The sequence below is a fragment of the Myotis lucifugus genome, unplaced genomic scaffold (assembly GCF_000147115.1).
Source record: "Myotis lucifugus unplaced genomic scaffold, Myoluc2.0 scaffold_162, whole genome shotgun sequence".
Lineage (NCBI taxonomy): Eukaryota > Metazoa > Chordata > Mammalia > Chiroptera > Vespertilionidae > Myotis > Myotis lucifugus.
The window spans coordinates 2,033,595-2,048,736 of record NW_005871210.1 but is presented as its reverse complement, the minus strand read 5'-3'; the positions used below and the strand labels follow the sequence as shown (position 1 = coordinate 2,048,736).

General features: G+C 46.1%; 2 protein-coding genes across 4 annotated transcripts in view; one reads left to right on the top strand and one right to left on the bottom strand.

Annotated features, from left to right (window-relative positions):
* Positions 1 to 9,968, top strand: part of COL17A1 (collagen type XVII alpha 1 chain) — a 49,230-nt gene extending 39,262 nt beyond the window's left edge. The window contains 17 exon segments of the mRNA XM_014461915.2: positions 410 to 463; positions 1,250 to 1,273; positions 1,398 to 1,463; positions 1,774 to 1,806; positions 2,323 to 2,448; positions 3,040 to 3,177; positions 3,673 to 3,744; positions 4,125 to 4,189; positions 4,191 to 4,266; positions 5,174 to 5,263; positions 5,366 to 5,476; positions 5,962 to 6,108; positions 6,355 to 6,663; positions 7,160 to 7,297; positions 7,547 to 7,609; positions 7,755 to 7,835; positions 8,185 to 9,968. Coding sequence (XP_014317401.1) covers positions 410 to 463; positions 1,250 to 1,273; positions 1,398 to 1,463; positions 1,774 to 1,806; positions 2,323 to 2,448; positions 3,040 to 3,177; positions 3,673 to 3,744; positions 4,125 to 4,189; positions 4,191 to 4,266; positions 5,174 to 5,263; positions 5,366 to 5,476; positions 5,962 to 6,108; positions 6,355 to 6,663; positions 7,160 to 7,297; positions 7,547 to 7,609; positions 7,755 to 7,835; positions 8,185 to 8,237 — 1,646 coding nt within the window. The 3' untranslated portion in view covers positions 8,238 to 9,968.
* A 731-nt stretch (positions 9,969 to 10,699) lies between these two features.
* SLK (STE20 like kinase) overlaps positions 10,700 to 15,142 on the bottom strand; it is a 49,906-nt gene continuing 45,463 nt past the window's right edge. For 2 of the 3 annotated variants that reach the window (XM_006095930.2, XM_006095931.2), the window contains one exon: positions 10,700 to 14,265. In XM_006095930.2, the coding sequence (XP_006095992.1) occupies positions 14,119 to 14,265 (147 nt within the window). In that variant the 3' untranslated portion in view covers positions 10,700 to 14,118. The remainder of the gene's footprint in view (positions 14,266 to 15,142) is intronic. The other variant, XR_001349629.1, reaches the window with a different exon arrangement.

Sequence of the window (15,142 nt, the reverse complement as noted above, 5' to 3'; positions counted from 1 at the left end):
ATGACATCCACCGAGTCCTCCCAGGTCCCCTGTGCCGTGGCATGTCCTCACGGGGCCCCGTGCTATAGGCCATGTGCCTCTGGTTTACAGAGGAGGAAGCTGTTGCTGGAAAATGTTGAGAACATGCCCCAAGTCACCAACTAGAAGTTCGGAGCAGAGATTTGAACTCAGGCTCTCCGACACTGAAGCCATGTTCCTGCCTAGCACTTGCTGCACCCATATGAGCTATCAGGGAGTTTGACTGTAGCCCTGCCCTGCCTCTGAGCAAGGGCACCACGGCAGAGGGGGTCTGGTGTGTGGGTATGCATGGAGCCCAGGGTCTGGCACTGATGATCCTGGTGAGGGGAGAAGCTGGTGGGAAGCACCCCTGTGTCAGCTTTTGCTCATTTCCGTTTTCTTCTCCCTACAGAGGGTCTTGATTTACGAGGTCCCCCAGGCCCACCTGGACCACCTGGGCCTCCAGGTGAGCATCTCAGGGATCTTTGGAAGGTGGGGAATCATGGGGCCCCGGGGAATATAGGCACTTAGTGAGGAAGCAGGCCCTGCTCCCAGGTGCAGGATCGGCTCTGTAAGTTCAGCGTTGCCTTTTCCTCACTCTCTCCTGCAAGACCTTCCATTCCAGGTCCCCCAGGCCCCAAAGGAGACCAAGGTGGGAGCCGTGTCGTAGGGAGTACAGGAGCCTGCATGTGCCCAGCATGCCCAGCTGGTGGCCAGGAGAGTTTGGATGAGGCTTGATGAGCTGGGGCATTTCTTCATTTTCTTGCCATATCCCTGGAGCATGGGGTGGGGGAGGCGTGATGTCAGAAGCTGTACACAGGATTCCTGCCTCTGCATTGGCCAGGTGGGAGGAGAGGCAGGAGGAGCTCCAAGCCATGTCTGTCCCAGCCCTGGAGCCCCATCCCCTCCCCATGGGCCCCTTGAATTCACAATGTCTGGCTCTATGTATCTCACAACTCTGAGCCTCCTTCCCTCGGGCCCCCCAGGCTCCTGAGGACACCAAGGTAGAGCAGAGCTGGCATCAAACAAAACCTGGGGTGGGGGTGGCAAAAGCTGGTGGTCCAAGAGCCTTTGGCCAGAGATCAGTGTGTGTCTGCATGAGTGACTGAGAACTTATGTGCTCGTGGGGGGGGGGGGGTGCACTACTCTAGGTACTGTGCTCGTGGGTATGGGTTTGGGTGCGTGTGTGTGTGTGCATGTGTGTACTACTCCAGGTACTGACTGTCTATTCTGTCTTCCTCCGGCGAGCAAGGCATCCCAGGGTTCTCAACCTCAGGTAAGTGCTCAGCCCTCACCGCCCCCCCCCCCACCGCCACCCCCACCCCCACCCACAATGCAGGCTCTGGCTAAAGCCACTCCCAGCCCTGGCTGACGGCACTGTGTATGGTGTTGGCTTCCAGGTTCCAGTTCTCTGGGATTCAACCTGCAGGGACCACCAGGCCCACCAGGACCCAAAGGTGACAAAGGTCAGTAAGGGAGCAGCCAAGAAGGCAGTGAGGAGTAGGAGTAAGGCTGACTCCCAGAGCCCAAAGAGTGACCAGCATATATGTATTGGTGCTAAAGCCTTGAGGGGAAGAAAGGAGAGGCTGAAGGGAGGAAGGGATGGGGATGTGGGGACACACACAGTCTCTGCCCAAAGGGAGCTTGTGGTATCATTGAGGAAACAGAGATATGAGACAACTGTTGAGCCACATGCTGATAGGTGTGGTTGGGCTTAACCAAGGAAGGCTTCCTGGAGGAGGTGATGTAAAAAGGGCTTCTCATTTTGGATTCCAGGTGATCCTGGAATTCCTGGTGGTTCCTCTCAAGGTAAGAATGAAAGGTGACCAAAGTTCCTTTCCCCTTCTTCAAGGCTGATCATTGCCAATGAGGACATGGATTCATTCATTTATTCAGCTATGACTCAGTGTTGATTAGGCACTTTCTCCACATGCTAGGATCTCTGAGCTGCCTTAAGGTTACATGTTAGTGGGGCAGAAGGGAAGAACCCCTGTGTGTGAAGGTGACTAACAATGCCAATGATACGAGATGGAGATAGAACAGGCCCTGGGAGCTGGGGGTGTTCAGAGATGAGGGAGACTGTGGGGTGGTGAGCAAGCTGCCCAGAGAGGAGTGAGGGTTTGGCCTGGAGAGCTCCCATCTCTGTGCCCCTTGCAGACAGTGGCTGCTGCAGGCACTCCTATCCTCTCCTTTTGGGGAGCCTTCTCTTTGCCACTGTCCTTTCTTCTACTGAGAAAGACCCTCCCTCAGATGGTGGGAGCAGTGCCTGGGCCCCTTTGTCTGCCCCTAAGGTGGAGAAATCAGCTCAGGCTTTCTTTCTTCCAGGGGGATCATCATCTGGCACCATGTTCACGCAGGGCCCCCCAGGCCCCCCTGGACCGCCTGGGCCTCCGGGCTCCATCAGCAGCTCTGGCCTAGAGATTCAGCAGTACATCTCTGAGTACATGCAGAGTGAGTGCCGGGCCAGTTGGGCAGTGTGTGTGTGTGTGTGTGTGTGTGTGTGTGTGTGTGTGCGCGCGCGCGCACGCGTGGGCAACTGCATGCACAACTGTGTTGGAGGTCAGCAGTCTGTATGGCCAGGCCCAGGTCTTCCACCCCTGCATCCGAGACAGCAGGGCCATGAGCTCCTGCCTGCTAGCTGCCCACACACACGACCTCAGCCTCACCCCAGTAGACACTCGCATACCAACACGCTTGTCCACATGCATACACAGCTACACACTCACTTTCACATGCGTTTATTCCCGACCACATCCCTGTACTCCCCATGGATGTGATTTCCACAAATGTGGGCAACAGAGCTTTGCTAAAAAATGGGCAGCTGAAGTCTTGTTGGTCCACAGCCCCTGAGCACCCCCTGACCAGCCGAGGCCACTGCCTCAAGTTTCTTTATCTGTAAGGAGACATCTAGGCTCCCTGCTTGCTCTGCCTTGGGCCCGAGTGTGGGGTGTGGTAGGCATTTCATCCGGTGCTTCAGGTCACCTCCATGGGAAGCACATGCCCACCTGGGCACAGGCTTGACTTTGCTTTGTTTGTTGGCAGGTGACAGTGTTAGGTCTTACCTGTCTGGAGTTCAGGGTCCCCCCGGCCCACCTGGTCCCCCCGGGCCTGTCACCACCATCACTGGTGAGACGTTCAACTACTCAGAGCTGGCGAGCCTCGTCGTGAGCTACTTACAGAGTAAGCCTCTCCCACCCCTGAAATGACCCTTCCCCGAGGGCTCACTGTTCCCGGAACCTTGTCTCTTAATTTGCTGTTGGCTTTGCCTTTCTTCTGAACATGACATTCAAATCTGAACCCAGGGTAATCAGGCCCCCCAGGAGCTGGCTTCAAAAAGACTTTGTCAGATGAAGAAATGCTGCATGGCCATGTTCTGTGAGCCTTCTTGCGGCTGAGGGCTGTGTCCTAAATATGTGAAATGGGATCCTACGGGCTGGCGGGATCTGGTAGGCCTTAGGCTAAAGTACCTAGATAACAAACTGCATTTACCCAACAAAATCAAAAGAATAACCGGAAGGTGGAACCTTTCCATTATTTAAAAACAACCTCCTAATGCCCCCCACTTGGTTCATCTCCCCCAAGTGGAAACAGCCCGTTGACCAGTCTGATTCTGGAGTAATGCGGGTACTGCTCCAGTACAGATACGCAGGTAACCCCAGCTTCCCTTCCCGACAGCTTCCGGGTACAGCATCAGCTCATTGTCGGCTGCCTCCATCACTTCTGAAGACATCCTGGCTGCACTGCAGCGTGAGTCTCTTGCAGGGGCTAGATGTGGGAGCCCCTTTGCCTTCTCCTGACCTCCCTTGTCAGGCACATCTTGTCCCTCTGAGCCTTGTGAGGGCTGCATAGGGATAGGGGAGGTGGTCTTTCAGGACAAGGAGCCACTCTCTCACTGCTCCCAACCACTGACGGAAAGGAGGCAGCAAATCTCCTTGCTTCCAGAGCCAGGCAACGGACAGCTGCCCCTCAGATACCTGGAAGCTTGCAGATCCCCCCTCCATCACCCCTTCTCCCCCCCGCCCCCGGGCCTGAGAACCAAAGCTCACATGTCACTTGGCAGCCAGTCTGTGCGGGGAGACCAGACTGTCCGGTGGCCCAGGTGATGCTACCACATCCTTTTCTTTCAGGGGATGACGTGCGTCAGTATCTACGTCAGTACCTGATGGGCCCTCGGGGCCTTCCAGGGCCACCAGGGAGCCAGTGGAGATTGGTCTCTCCAGTCTTTGGACTATGCAGAGCTGAGCAGCCGCATTCTCAGCTACATATCGAGTAAGTATCTGTCCTTTGCAGGCCACGGTGGTTAGTTCAGGCTGACCTTCCTTGAAATGTCCCATGACCCTCTCCTGCACAGACCCAGAGGGAGTGAGTGGCATTCAGAGCTATTCAAACCCGAGGCCGCAGAACAGGTCAAAGAGCCTGATGAGGGAAGCCAAAATGAGTGTTGGGCACTGTCCTGCGTGGAATTTGCACACGACTCCCACACTTCTCTATAGACCAGCCGTGGGCAAACTACGGCCCGCGGGCACACTTCTCTATAGACCAGCCGTGGGCAAACTACGGCCCGCGGGCCAGATCCGGCCCGTTTGAAATGAATAAAACTAAAAAAAGAAAAGACCGTACCCTTTTATGTAATGATGTTTACTTTGAGTTTATATTAGTTCACACAAACACTCCATCCATGCTTTTGTTCCGGCCCTCCGGTCCAGTTTAAGAACCCATTGTGGCCCTGGAGTCAAAAAGTTTGCCCACCCCTGGTATAGACACACAGTTCTCTATATACACACTTCTCCACACACACACACTTCTCGATACACATTCTCTATACAAACACACCTCACATGTACATTTACAGACACACATCTATACATATAATCACACACACTCCTGCATACATACACATACACCTCCATACACACATCTCTCTCTACACACACTGGTAGGATGGATATGAGCCCTTTGTAACCTATGCTCTTCCCAGGACTGGGGCCCCTCCTTGGCATCATTATCCTGGGTTGTATCTCTGTGTTCCTCTTTCTGCCTGTCCCTTCCTACTGCCTCTTCCCTGTCTTGCCCCCACTTCTGGTTACATTGCTTGTCTGGCTTCCTCTCACAGGTGTTTCTATCTGCCTTCCCTATCTGATGTGAATCCATCACAACTTGGGATTTTGTTCCTCAGGTTCTGGAATTAGCATTGGACTTCCTGGCCCCCCGGGGCCCCCTGGCTTGCCGGGAACATCCTATGAGGAGCTCCTCTCCTTGTTGCAAGGTAAGGCTGAGCAGGGGACATCTGTCCAAGTGGTTTGGGATGGAAGGCAGAGCTGCCTGGCCCCGGCCATGACCAACTCCTTGCTTTTCTTTGGCATCTCAGGATCTGAATTCAGAGGCATTGTTGGGCCACCAGGTCCCCCTGGGCCACCAGGGATCCCAGGCAACGCGTGGTCCAGCATCAGCATGGAGGACCTCTCATCTTACTTGCACAGTAAGGCGTGGGGAGCAGGGGTGAGGAGGGCAGAGGGCTACATTGTTTTTATAAGGGCAGCTGTGGAGTTAAATCCACCTACAGTTACCAAGTCCTCCTGCAGCATGTACAGGGCTGGGCCCTGGGGGCCTACAGAGGGACGTATGAGCTTTGAGGTGCTCAGTCTGTCAGCGGGCAAATTGGGGAGGGACATTGCTCCCAGGCGCAGCACTGCCCTCAGGGCAGCTCACGAGCCAGTGTGTCATCCATGATCAGGAGCCAGGCAGAGTTCAACCCTCAGGGGCAGGAGGGCTGAGGGGTGGGTTGAATGCAACTTAGGATTGGGAGAGGGAGGGCCAGTCAAGGGAGGTCATTCCCTGGTGGTGCCCTGGGTGTGAGTTGTTCTCTCCTCGCCCTCTCCTTCCCAAGAGGGGCCCCTGAGCTGGGAATTCAGCATTCTCACAGAGCAACGCCTGACCTTTTTTTTTCTCTTGCCTCCTGCTCAGCTGCTGGTTTGTCCTCCATCCCAGGCCCGCCAGGCCCTCCGGGTCCCCCAGGCCCTCGAGGGCCTCCGGGTGTCTCAGGAGCACTGGCAACCTACGCAACTGAAAACAGCGACAGCTTCCGGAGTGAACTGATTAGCTACCTGACAAGTAAGTGCCCCTAATGCTGCTGTCCTCTATGCCCCCTTCCCAGACCTTGCTTCTCCCTGTCAGCGGAGCAGAAGGCGAAGGACCCTGGGAGGCCAAATACATGACAGACACTAGTCAGAGAAAGCCCAGTGCCTTGAAGTTCATATCCTGCTCAGGAGTGTTGAGACTCTGAGAGATCCCCCTTAACTCCCGCTCTTTCTCTCCACCCAGACCTGAGCTCCCACTCATGCAGCTTCCTCCCCACAGGTCCTGATGTGCGCAGCTTCATCGTGGGTCCCCCAGGCCCTCCTGGGCCCCAGGGACCACCTGGAGACGGCCGCTTGGGGTCCATGGAGAGCTCCTACAGTCAGGGCGGCATCTCATCGGCCAGCAGGAGCACCTCCTACAGCTCTTCCATGGGCGTAGGAGGAACCAGTGGAGGCTCTCTGGGTGAAGGGGGAGCCTTTGGCTCGGAAGGGGGCGTGTATGGCAGTGACAGCGGACTGTTCGGGGCTGGCTTTGCTGGAGGTCTGGATTACAACGAGCTGGCTGTCCGGGTGTCCGAGAGCTTGCAGCGTAAGTTGGGGCACTTAGGCCTCTGTGCTGTGGAGGGAGCGGGAGCATGTGAGCCGTTCCCCATCTAGGCTGCAGAAACTCACCCTCTCATTTTGGAGCACCCAGGTTGTGAGGCCAGCAATTCTGGAGTCAGAAGGACAGGGACTGAAGACAGGAAGCCCCAACCTAATTCTCAGTCAGCTTAGTTCAAGGGGCCCCAGACAAGACCAGAACCTCTGCTGCAGGGAAGGGAGAATATTGGGGTCTTTGTGCTTCGCTTTCCCACTAACTTGTGTGGGTCTCAGAAGTCTTTACGACTATGATGGTTTCTGCTGGGGCTGAGGGGAGGTTGTTGGCTAAAAGGCTTCTGATGAAAAGCCACAGCACAGAGAAGACAAGGAAGCCGCAGCGCTTTCCCTCCTGTCACTTAACCTCCTCTAATTGCGTTGGGAGCTAGACAGTCAGAGATGCTGTGCTCCCATGGTGAAGAGTGTGCCCACACTTTCATGCTTTACAGGTCAGGGCCTGCTGCGAGGGCTGGCCCACACTGTTCAAGGCCCACCTGGCCGGCCTGGGCCCCAGGGCCCCCCGGGCATCAGCAAGGTCTTCTCTGCCTACAGCAATGTGACTGAGGACCTCATGGACTTCTTCCGAAGTAAGGGCCTCCCCGATTGTTTTCCCAACACACACCTTGCTGCACAGTCTCACATGGAGCCTGCTCCACAGAAACCAGTCTCCTGGAAAACCCCATTATTAACACTGAGATGCTAAAAATCTGACAAATTCTAAACTTTGTTTTCCTCTTACAAGCTCAAACTCTGCCACTACCTATGGGTGAACAAATTCCTTTATCTCCCCAACTTCATGGTGACTGCTAGTCTAAGGCCTGTTTTTCTCCTTGCAGCTCATGGAGCCATTCCAGGACCCCCTGGGCAAAAGGGAGAGGTGGGCATCTCAGGACCCAGAGGTAAGTGGTGGCAGGAAATGGCCACCAGGATCCTGTGTAACAACCTCATGCTGTAAAGCAGCTCCCTTGCCAACGCGATGCTGGGCTCTGCCGCTCCTCCAGGCCCCACACTACTGCTTTACTTAGCATCTCTCTTTCCTCCTAGGTGAGAGGGGCCCTGCTGGGCCACCTGGCCGGCCTGGGCCACCTGGCCCTCGAGGGCCCAAGGGAGAAAAAGGAGACAAAGGTAAGCCTCCACTGCCACAGAGATTTGTTCCACAGCATGCCTGGAAAATTAAGGCAAATGTGAATTACTAAAGGCAGACCCTACCAACAATGTAATCTGCACAACAATCAAACAGCCAGCAGGGGAGAAAAAGAGAGAGCCAATGCAGGGAGGAAAAGGAGAACCAATCTGGTAATGAAAGAGGGTAAACAATCTAAATAAATTGATAGTCTTACGAAAGAGTTTATCTTTCAAGCCAGTTTTGCAAGTAGTCACAGTTGCCATAATTGCCCAAGTTAAAGCCCCCACAGGCCACAAGATATTTTTTAACTTCCTACTCATCTTCTAACTTTCATCTTCTAACTTTCAGGTGACCAAGTCTATGTTGGGCGGAGAAGGAGAAGCATCGCCACCAAGCCATGAACTACCTTTGGTGGAACAGCCCCCAGACCAGTTCTTGCAATGGCTTATGGTGCTTAGATCAAAATCTCTCCAAAGGATGAAAGCTGGAGTCTCAATGCCTACTGATACAGCACAGCCAAACAGTCAACTACACACTTTTTTTAGTCTGAAACAATATATACATATATAAATAATTCAAAGACACACCATCTGCAACAGCTTCGTTGGGTAGACTTGAGTAGCTGCAGTGCTGTGGCAGCAGACACACTTCTCTGCTATCTAGATGTGAGCTCCTTGGCCTCATTAACACTAGTTCGAGCCCTAACCTAGGAAGCCAGTTTCATACAAGTTGGCTCAGGAGTCCTTGAGCTCTGCCTGTAAATGAGCCCAGAAAATGGAAGATGGGGATGGTAGGGGGCACCTTCCTGTGGGCCACACTTAATGGGGGTGCATTCTAATTAATGCTATAAAGCTGTGCTGTCAGATCCTTCCTCCCCTGTTCACTCCGCATTCTCTAGTCACAGAAAACAGTTGGCTAAGGAGCCACTCTTGCAACTGAAAAAGTTAAGAAATTCACTTCTCCTGAAGGTGGCTATGGGGTTTCTAATAGTTATTTCTCGCTACATATAGTCCCACTTGCTTAGGAAGTTTGATGGTAGCTATAATCTATGTCCATAGGTCCGTGCTAGAGTTTATAGATTCGTTGTACTGAACTGGGCTGCAGCAAATAGAAAAAGAAGGGCAAGGGGCAAGAAGAGAAAGAGGGAGGGAAAATAGACTATCTACTGCTAGGGCAGGATGTCACCTGTTCTGCACTTAGCAAATGGCATTGGGTACTGGGTGCAGTTGGTTTTAAGCACTTTTCAATGTCTAAAAATGTTAATGTGGTCTATTAGATGAAAAGTCATTTCAAAAGTAAAATTTCCAATTAAAGGATTTTTTTCCTTTTTTAATAGTGTAATGTGATCCATCTAACCAAAGTTAAGAAAAAAAAATATTTTGGGTTTGGGTTTGACTCTGTTACAAACGCAATATTCTGGGACACAGTTTCTGGTATTTAATCATTGAGATAATTAAAGGCAGACCTTCATCTGGAATTAATAACTCAATTTGGGCAATTAGAAAGCATTTGAAGAGTTTCTCTATGCATAAATTACTTGAAATAAACACATGCAACAGATGAGCAACAAGATTACTTTCAGCTAATGTAGTGATTTATCCTGGGGCAAAGGAATTATAATGGCAGAGCAAGTAATATGGAATATCAAAACACCTATTAAGGAAAAATAAACATCAAATGCCCCACAGAAATGCACAATAAACTCAGACATGCAAATTCAGAAGAGGCTACCATTGGCCCACTTTTGAATTTGTTGCAAACTGTGATGCTCAATTACTGGATAATTTAAAGTGGGGTTAAATGAAATCTACTTCTACACCTCTATTCTTCTAAAAGACTGAACCATTTATTTTTTATGTGGCCTCTACTGAGTATCTCCCATATTATCCTGGGGGAAAACATGACACTTAATTCCACTATATCAAACAACTGCTAGCAGCAACCACTAGTCAAGCACCAAACATTCTATATGGTCTTGTTTGCCTCCTTTTTCATAACCTGATAGTTACTAGATGTGAATCAATATAGGAATTCTAAAAAAATGAGTTCATAAGGCCTTCAGAATTTCCAACTTTTTACTTCCTAATGAAAACTTATTGTGTATAATAAATGACTACATTGTACCTTTTTAATATTTTAGTTTTACCTAAAAAGTCTTACCTAAAGTCTGAGTCCATTTAGTTTTGTAATAGCAGTTTTAAGGGTATTATATCCCCTTTAATGATTCTTATCTTGATTACTCAGACATATGAGTTTTTCCCCTACTTAATAGATTTACCTTTCTAAGATATCCAAGGTCTTCACAGAATCCTAAGACCATGTGAATTAGGTGAAAGTCCAAACGTGCTTACCTTCTCCGGACAGGACCCAGAAAAAAGCAGGCAGATATGTCCTCAGCTGGATGGCAACGACTCTGAGCCTTTTTGTTTCTATTTAAAAACACACACAAAAGTTAAGAATGAGCTCAATAGTGTACGATACTCCTGGATTAGAAAATGACATGCTTTGCCTCCCTCCAGCCACGCTGAACACTTACCAAATGATGCTGCCTAGTGTCTACTGAATCTTGCATGAACATATCAATGACAAAAAGAGGTTATTTTTAGCAAAAGTGAGGTCATATGGCTTGTGAAATATTTGGTGAGAAAAAGAATCCATCCCAAGGGGGAAAAGGGAAATAAAAAATATGTATATATACATATGTTGATGGAAATATTGTAAGCACCTCTAATAAGTCTGAAAGGCCAGAAGACCTAGAGGACTGCAAGTGTTAAAAAACGTAGGCCCAAAAGAAGCTGCATACTGTTCTCACATATGACAATCCTGTTTCAACGGTTCTCAATAAAAGACTGCTTTCTCAACATAGATTAAGAAACAACTTTATTTTTCATTTGTCAATCCCATGATTGAAAAGACACATTGCTCCCAAGTAGACAAGAGGCATAATCTGGAACAAAATTTTGAAAATTTAGTTTGTGAAGTTATTACACTGCAAATCAAAGAAGGATCACAAAAAGCTGCAGCCAACATTTAAAACTGGTATAACATTCTACCCGAAGCTTAGTAGCAGAAAGTGTAAAGCTATATCAAAACCATGTCAGCCACAGAAAAGCAACAACAGAGGCATTAACTGTTGTGCCTTAAACTTAAGCATTTAAAATATCCCATTTCCCAGAAAAGAACATTTCCCAGAAAAGAATTGATTTATTTAATCAGAAGACTATTAGCACTAGAACTAATTCTCCCTTTCACCTCAGTTCTAGGTTTCCTTTAATACTATCTCTAGCTAATCATTTGACAGAATTTGGCTTCTCAGAAGAGACTGTCATTTAAGCACAGTGTGGAATGGGAAAAGTGTGTAGTTACAAGGGAACTTAGAAGAGTACAAAAGACAGTTACTTCTGAAATTCGCTGATGCTTGAGAAATCAGAGACCCTCCATTAAAGTGGGTCTCATATGCCTGAGAGCTTTGTGCTTGAGGAAACACTACTTAGAGGTAGCTCTGGTTCTGGTTTATATTTAACTACAATTTGCTGTATCCTGTTAGAGGAAAGTTCTAATATTTTCAGCAAAGTATAAGCACTCAATTTCCTCCTGACCCACCCTATAGCTTCCCCATAGAAAAGGGTAAGAAAAAGCTTAATTGTGACTCCACATAATATAGCAGCTAATTCAGCAATTCACTCAACTATGGATTGACAGGACTAGGAAAGGCAACCTGGTGCAACGAGCTCTAAAAGCTAGACCTGCAGAAGTGTGACGGTCTGGTGTGTCTACAGCACACAGGGAGAAGAGGGGAGGGTGAGCAATTAGGGTACATATATGAACAATTTCTTTTATGCATTTCACAGCACATTCTGCCACAGCAACAACAACCAAATCAGGAATGGATTTGACTGTACTCTTTGATTTCAAAGAAGTCTGTGCCCCTCCCCCACTGCCCAGCTACACTACATGCAAGAAAGAAAGATCACTATTATTTATTTGAATACAGGGCCTAAGAAGAAATGGGCACGGATGGGTACAAACAGCATATTCTGTAACAAAACACTTTTTGAAAAGATTTATGTAACTTTAAGTATTAAAATGAATGTTTCACCTCTATATATGTATCACTCTGTAGTCCTGCAGACACATGAATATGGTCATATTTGAAAGAAGACTCAAGCATAAATACTGAATCCAAAGGGCAGTTTTAAGGGAGATACCAACAGTTGCAAATAAACTTACCAGAGTGTCAACCGTTCTACTCTGAACCTCTTTCCTTTACTCAATACTCTGAATGTCAAGTTGAAAGGAATAAAAAGAATCAAATATTCAGACCAAAATGAATTATGTGCCACAAACTATTTAGCATACAGAATATAATTTAAATGATACTAAAAAAATGTCCACTGAAAATTTCAAAGGAGAGCATTCCTCCTCTTTCCCTCTTAAAATAAATCATTAAATACACTGAGTAACTTTATACTGTCATTTTTATCATAATATAAACAATTTCCATCATCCTGAATATTACTTTATAAAGATATATATTTTAAAAGGCTTTCAAAACATTTTTCAACCCAGCATTTGAGAATAAAGCATTAAAGGAGTTTTGTATACAGTAACACATTCATGTGATAAGTGTATGAATTTACAACCATACATAATATATATATGTGTATATATATATATATTTTTTTTTATATATATATAAAAACAAACTTGGCCAGAAGTTAAGGCTACCTACAAAGTTGTCAAAGTAAATTATGCTTGTCAAAATAATTACAAAATGAAAATCATACATGCATTTAAATCATCTAAACCACTAACAAAATAAGGTTCAGCATTCAAAGTTTTCAAATTAACTGCAAGAAAGTGCTACAGATATTTACATTTCCTTAATAAGTGTTCCCACAGTTACATTTAAATTTTCATCAGCATCAAATGTAATGTAACAAAAACTGAAACTTGTACAATTTGGTACCTGGTACTCTTAAAAGAGAAAAGGTTGCAAATGGCAGGCAGCATCACTTACTGTCTCACACAGCACAGTACAGTTCATAATACTGTTTGACCTGACACATGCTTGAAATTTTAAGCCTCAAGAGGGACTAGGAGTGATCATTTCATTAATAATTACACATATCAGCAACCACATGGATAAAGGTTTCAGGCTTTCCCACTCAAATAATTTAAGCATGGAACAAAATAAAACCAAAATATAAATGACTATTTCAAAACAACTAAGTCATTTCCAACATTTGCCTAAATATTTTACTTAATTTTTAAAAAAAGTATTCTGAATAAATGCCTCTTTTAAAATCAATTTTAGAAAATACATTTATAAATATAACTCAGCCAGAAGGCCTCTGACAGTTTTCAATGAACAGAATTTGTTGAGATGGGAAAAGTCATTTAACTAGCTCATGTATTATTTTAAAAAATAAGCTGGGAAAGCTAAATCTTTTTTTTTTTTTAATTTGGTGAATACATTTCCAATTTGGACATCTAAAAATTCTCTTTTTTTTCATGTTTTCAACCATGTACACCACGTTTAGGATGAAAATTTTTATCAAATGGTAAAAGTACCAAGATTTTAAAAATTATAATGCTTAATGCTAAGGATGTTTTGTCCCTGTTGAATTAAAAAAGAAAATCCCATTTTGGACTCAACTGAAATTTAGTGTTTTAAGCACTATCTTAATAAAACTAGCACCCTTGAATACTAGCTCAGGCCTAAACAGGTAATTATATTAGATTACTGAAATATTTTTTCTCTTTTAAAAGAGTTTGTTGATATTTTAAAGATAAAATTGATTTAATGAATCAGTATTATATTTTGAGCAATTCCTAGGTTTTTCATGAGAGCTGATTCACCAAAAGAAAATTATTCCAACTCTCTACAGCAGAGTTCCAACTACAGAATTCAGGCATCATTGAGAAAAAGATATTTACTAATACTCAGTGAAATAACAGGTTTTTTAAAATAACTTTAAACATTATATTTCTAAGAGTTTTTTTAGGTACCAGCATCTAAAGAACACAATCTTTAAGATTAATATACAAAATCACCTTAGGGAATTACTGCAAAATGCTTCTATGCCAACATGGCCCAGCATCTGTCTTAGTTCCTTTCCCTTCATCTTTGCTAAATAAACAAAACAAACAAAAAAACTCCTAGAAGGTGAGGCAGGTGATTGTCTTCATGCACTCTCTAATGTAGACTGTGGCAGAAGATGAAGAGAACAAAATGACATATTTCAAAAGCCAAACTAGACCACAGAATACTTCCCATTGTTACGATCCAGTGGAATGCAAGCTAGGGATAGGATAGAATTTGGAAATTCGGCTCTGTGTTGATGGGTTAAGGCATTCAGACTCCCCAGTCATTTTAAAGAACACTTCCTGTTCCTGCAGTTTCCTGGCAAATTCTTCTTCCAGTGTCTTAAAAAGGAAGGGAAAAGGAAATTAGGTACTGGTATTTCAAACAGAATTTACTCTGGTGGCCAAGATAAAACTATTTGCCCCAAACCCATTCTCTGTATATTATTCTACGGAAGACCAGACTGCTCAATAGTTAGGGTCAAAGGCTGTGCACAGCCCTAGGTTCAATTCAAGTCTTGGCTCAGCCATACTAATGGCTAACTTGGGTCAATTACTTAACTTCTCTATCTTACAGAATCATTTCATTCTTCTGCTATAAATAGGGAAAACACCACCCACCTCACTGGGTTGCTGTGTGAGGATTAAATGTGATGATGATGTACTTAACACATACTTGGTACTCAATAGATGGCACCTACTATTATCTGTCACTCCCATGTGACTTACCATTTTCTATTTTTTATTTTGATTATTTATGTGCATGTTTCTTCTACCACACTGGACTATAAACTGTTTAAAGTTAAAACCTAAATCAGATTCAACATTATATCTCCATAATACAGAGCAAATATAAGTGCTTGATAAATATCTGAGGTATCAATGACTTTGCAGAAAAGTGATTCAGGGATAAAGTGCTGCTACAGAGGTACAAAGTATAGAAGAAGATGGAAGGATACAAGGTTTCTCAGAAGAAATGAAACATAAATTTAGTCTTGAAGTCAAGATAAGAAATTAATAGACGGGATGGGGAAGGCATGCCAGACAAAGAGAGCTGAAACAATGCAGAGGCAGGAAACTGCAAAACTGGTTTGAGTAATGGTGATTATACCCTATTAGAGGCCCAGTGCACAAATTTGTGCACCAGTGGGGTCCCTTGGCCTGGCCTGCGGGATCAGGCCAAAACCAGCTCTCCAACCGCAATCCCCCAAGGGGTACC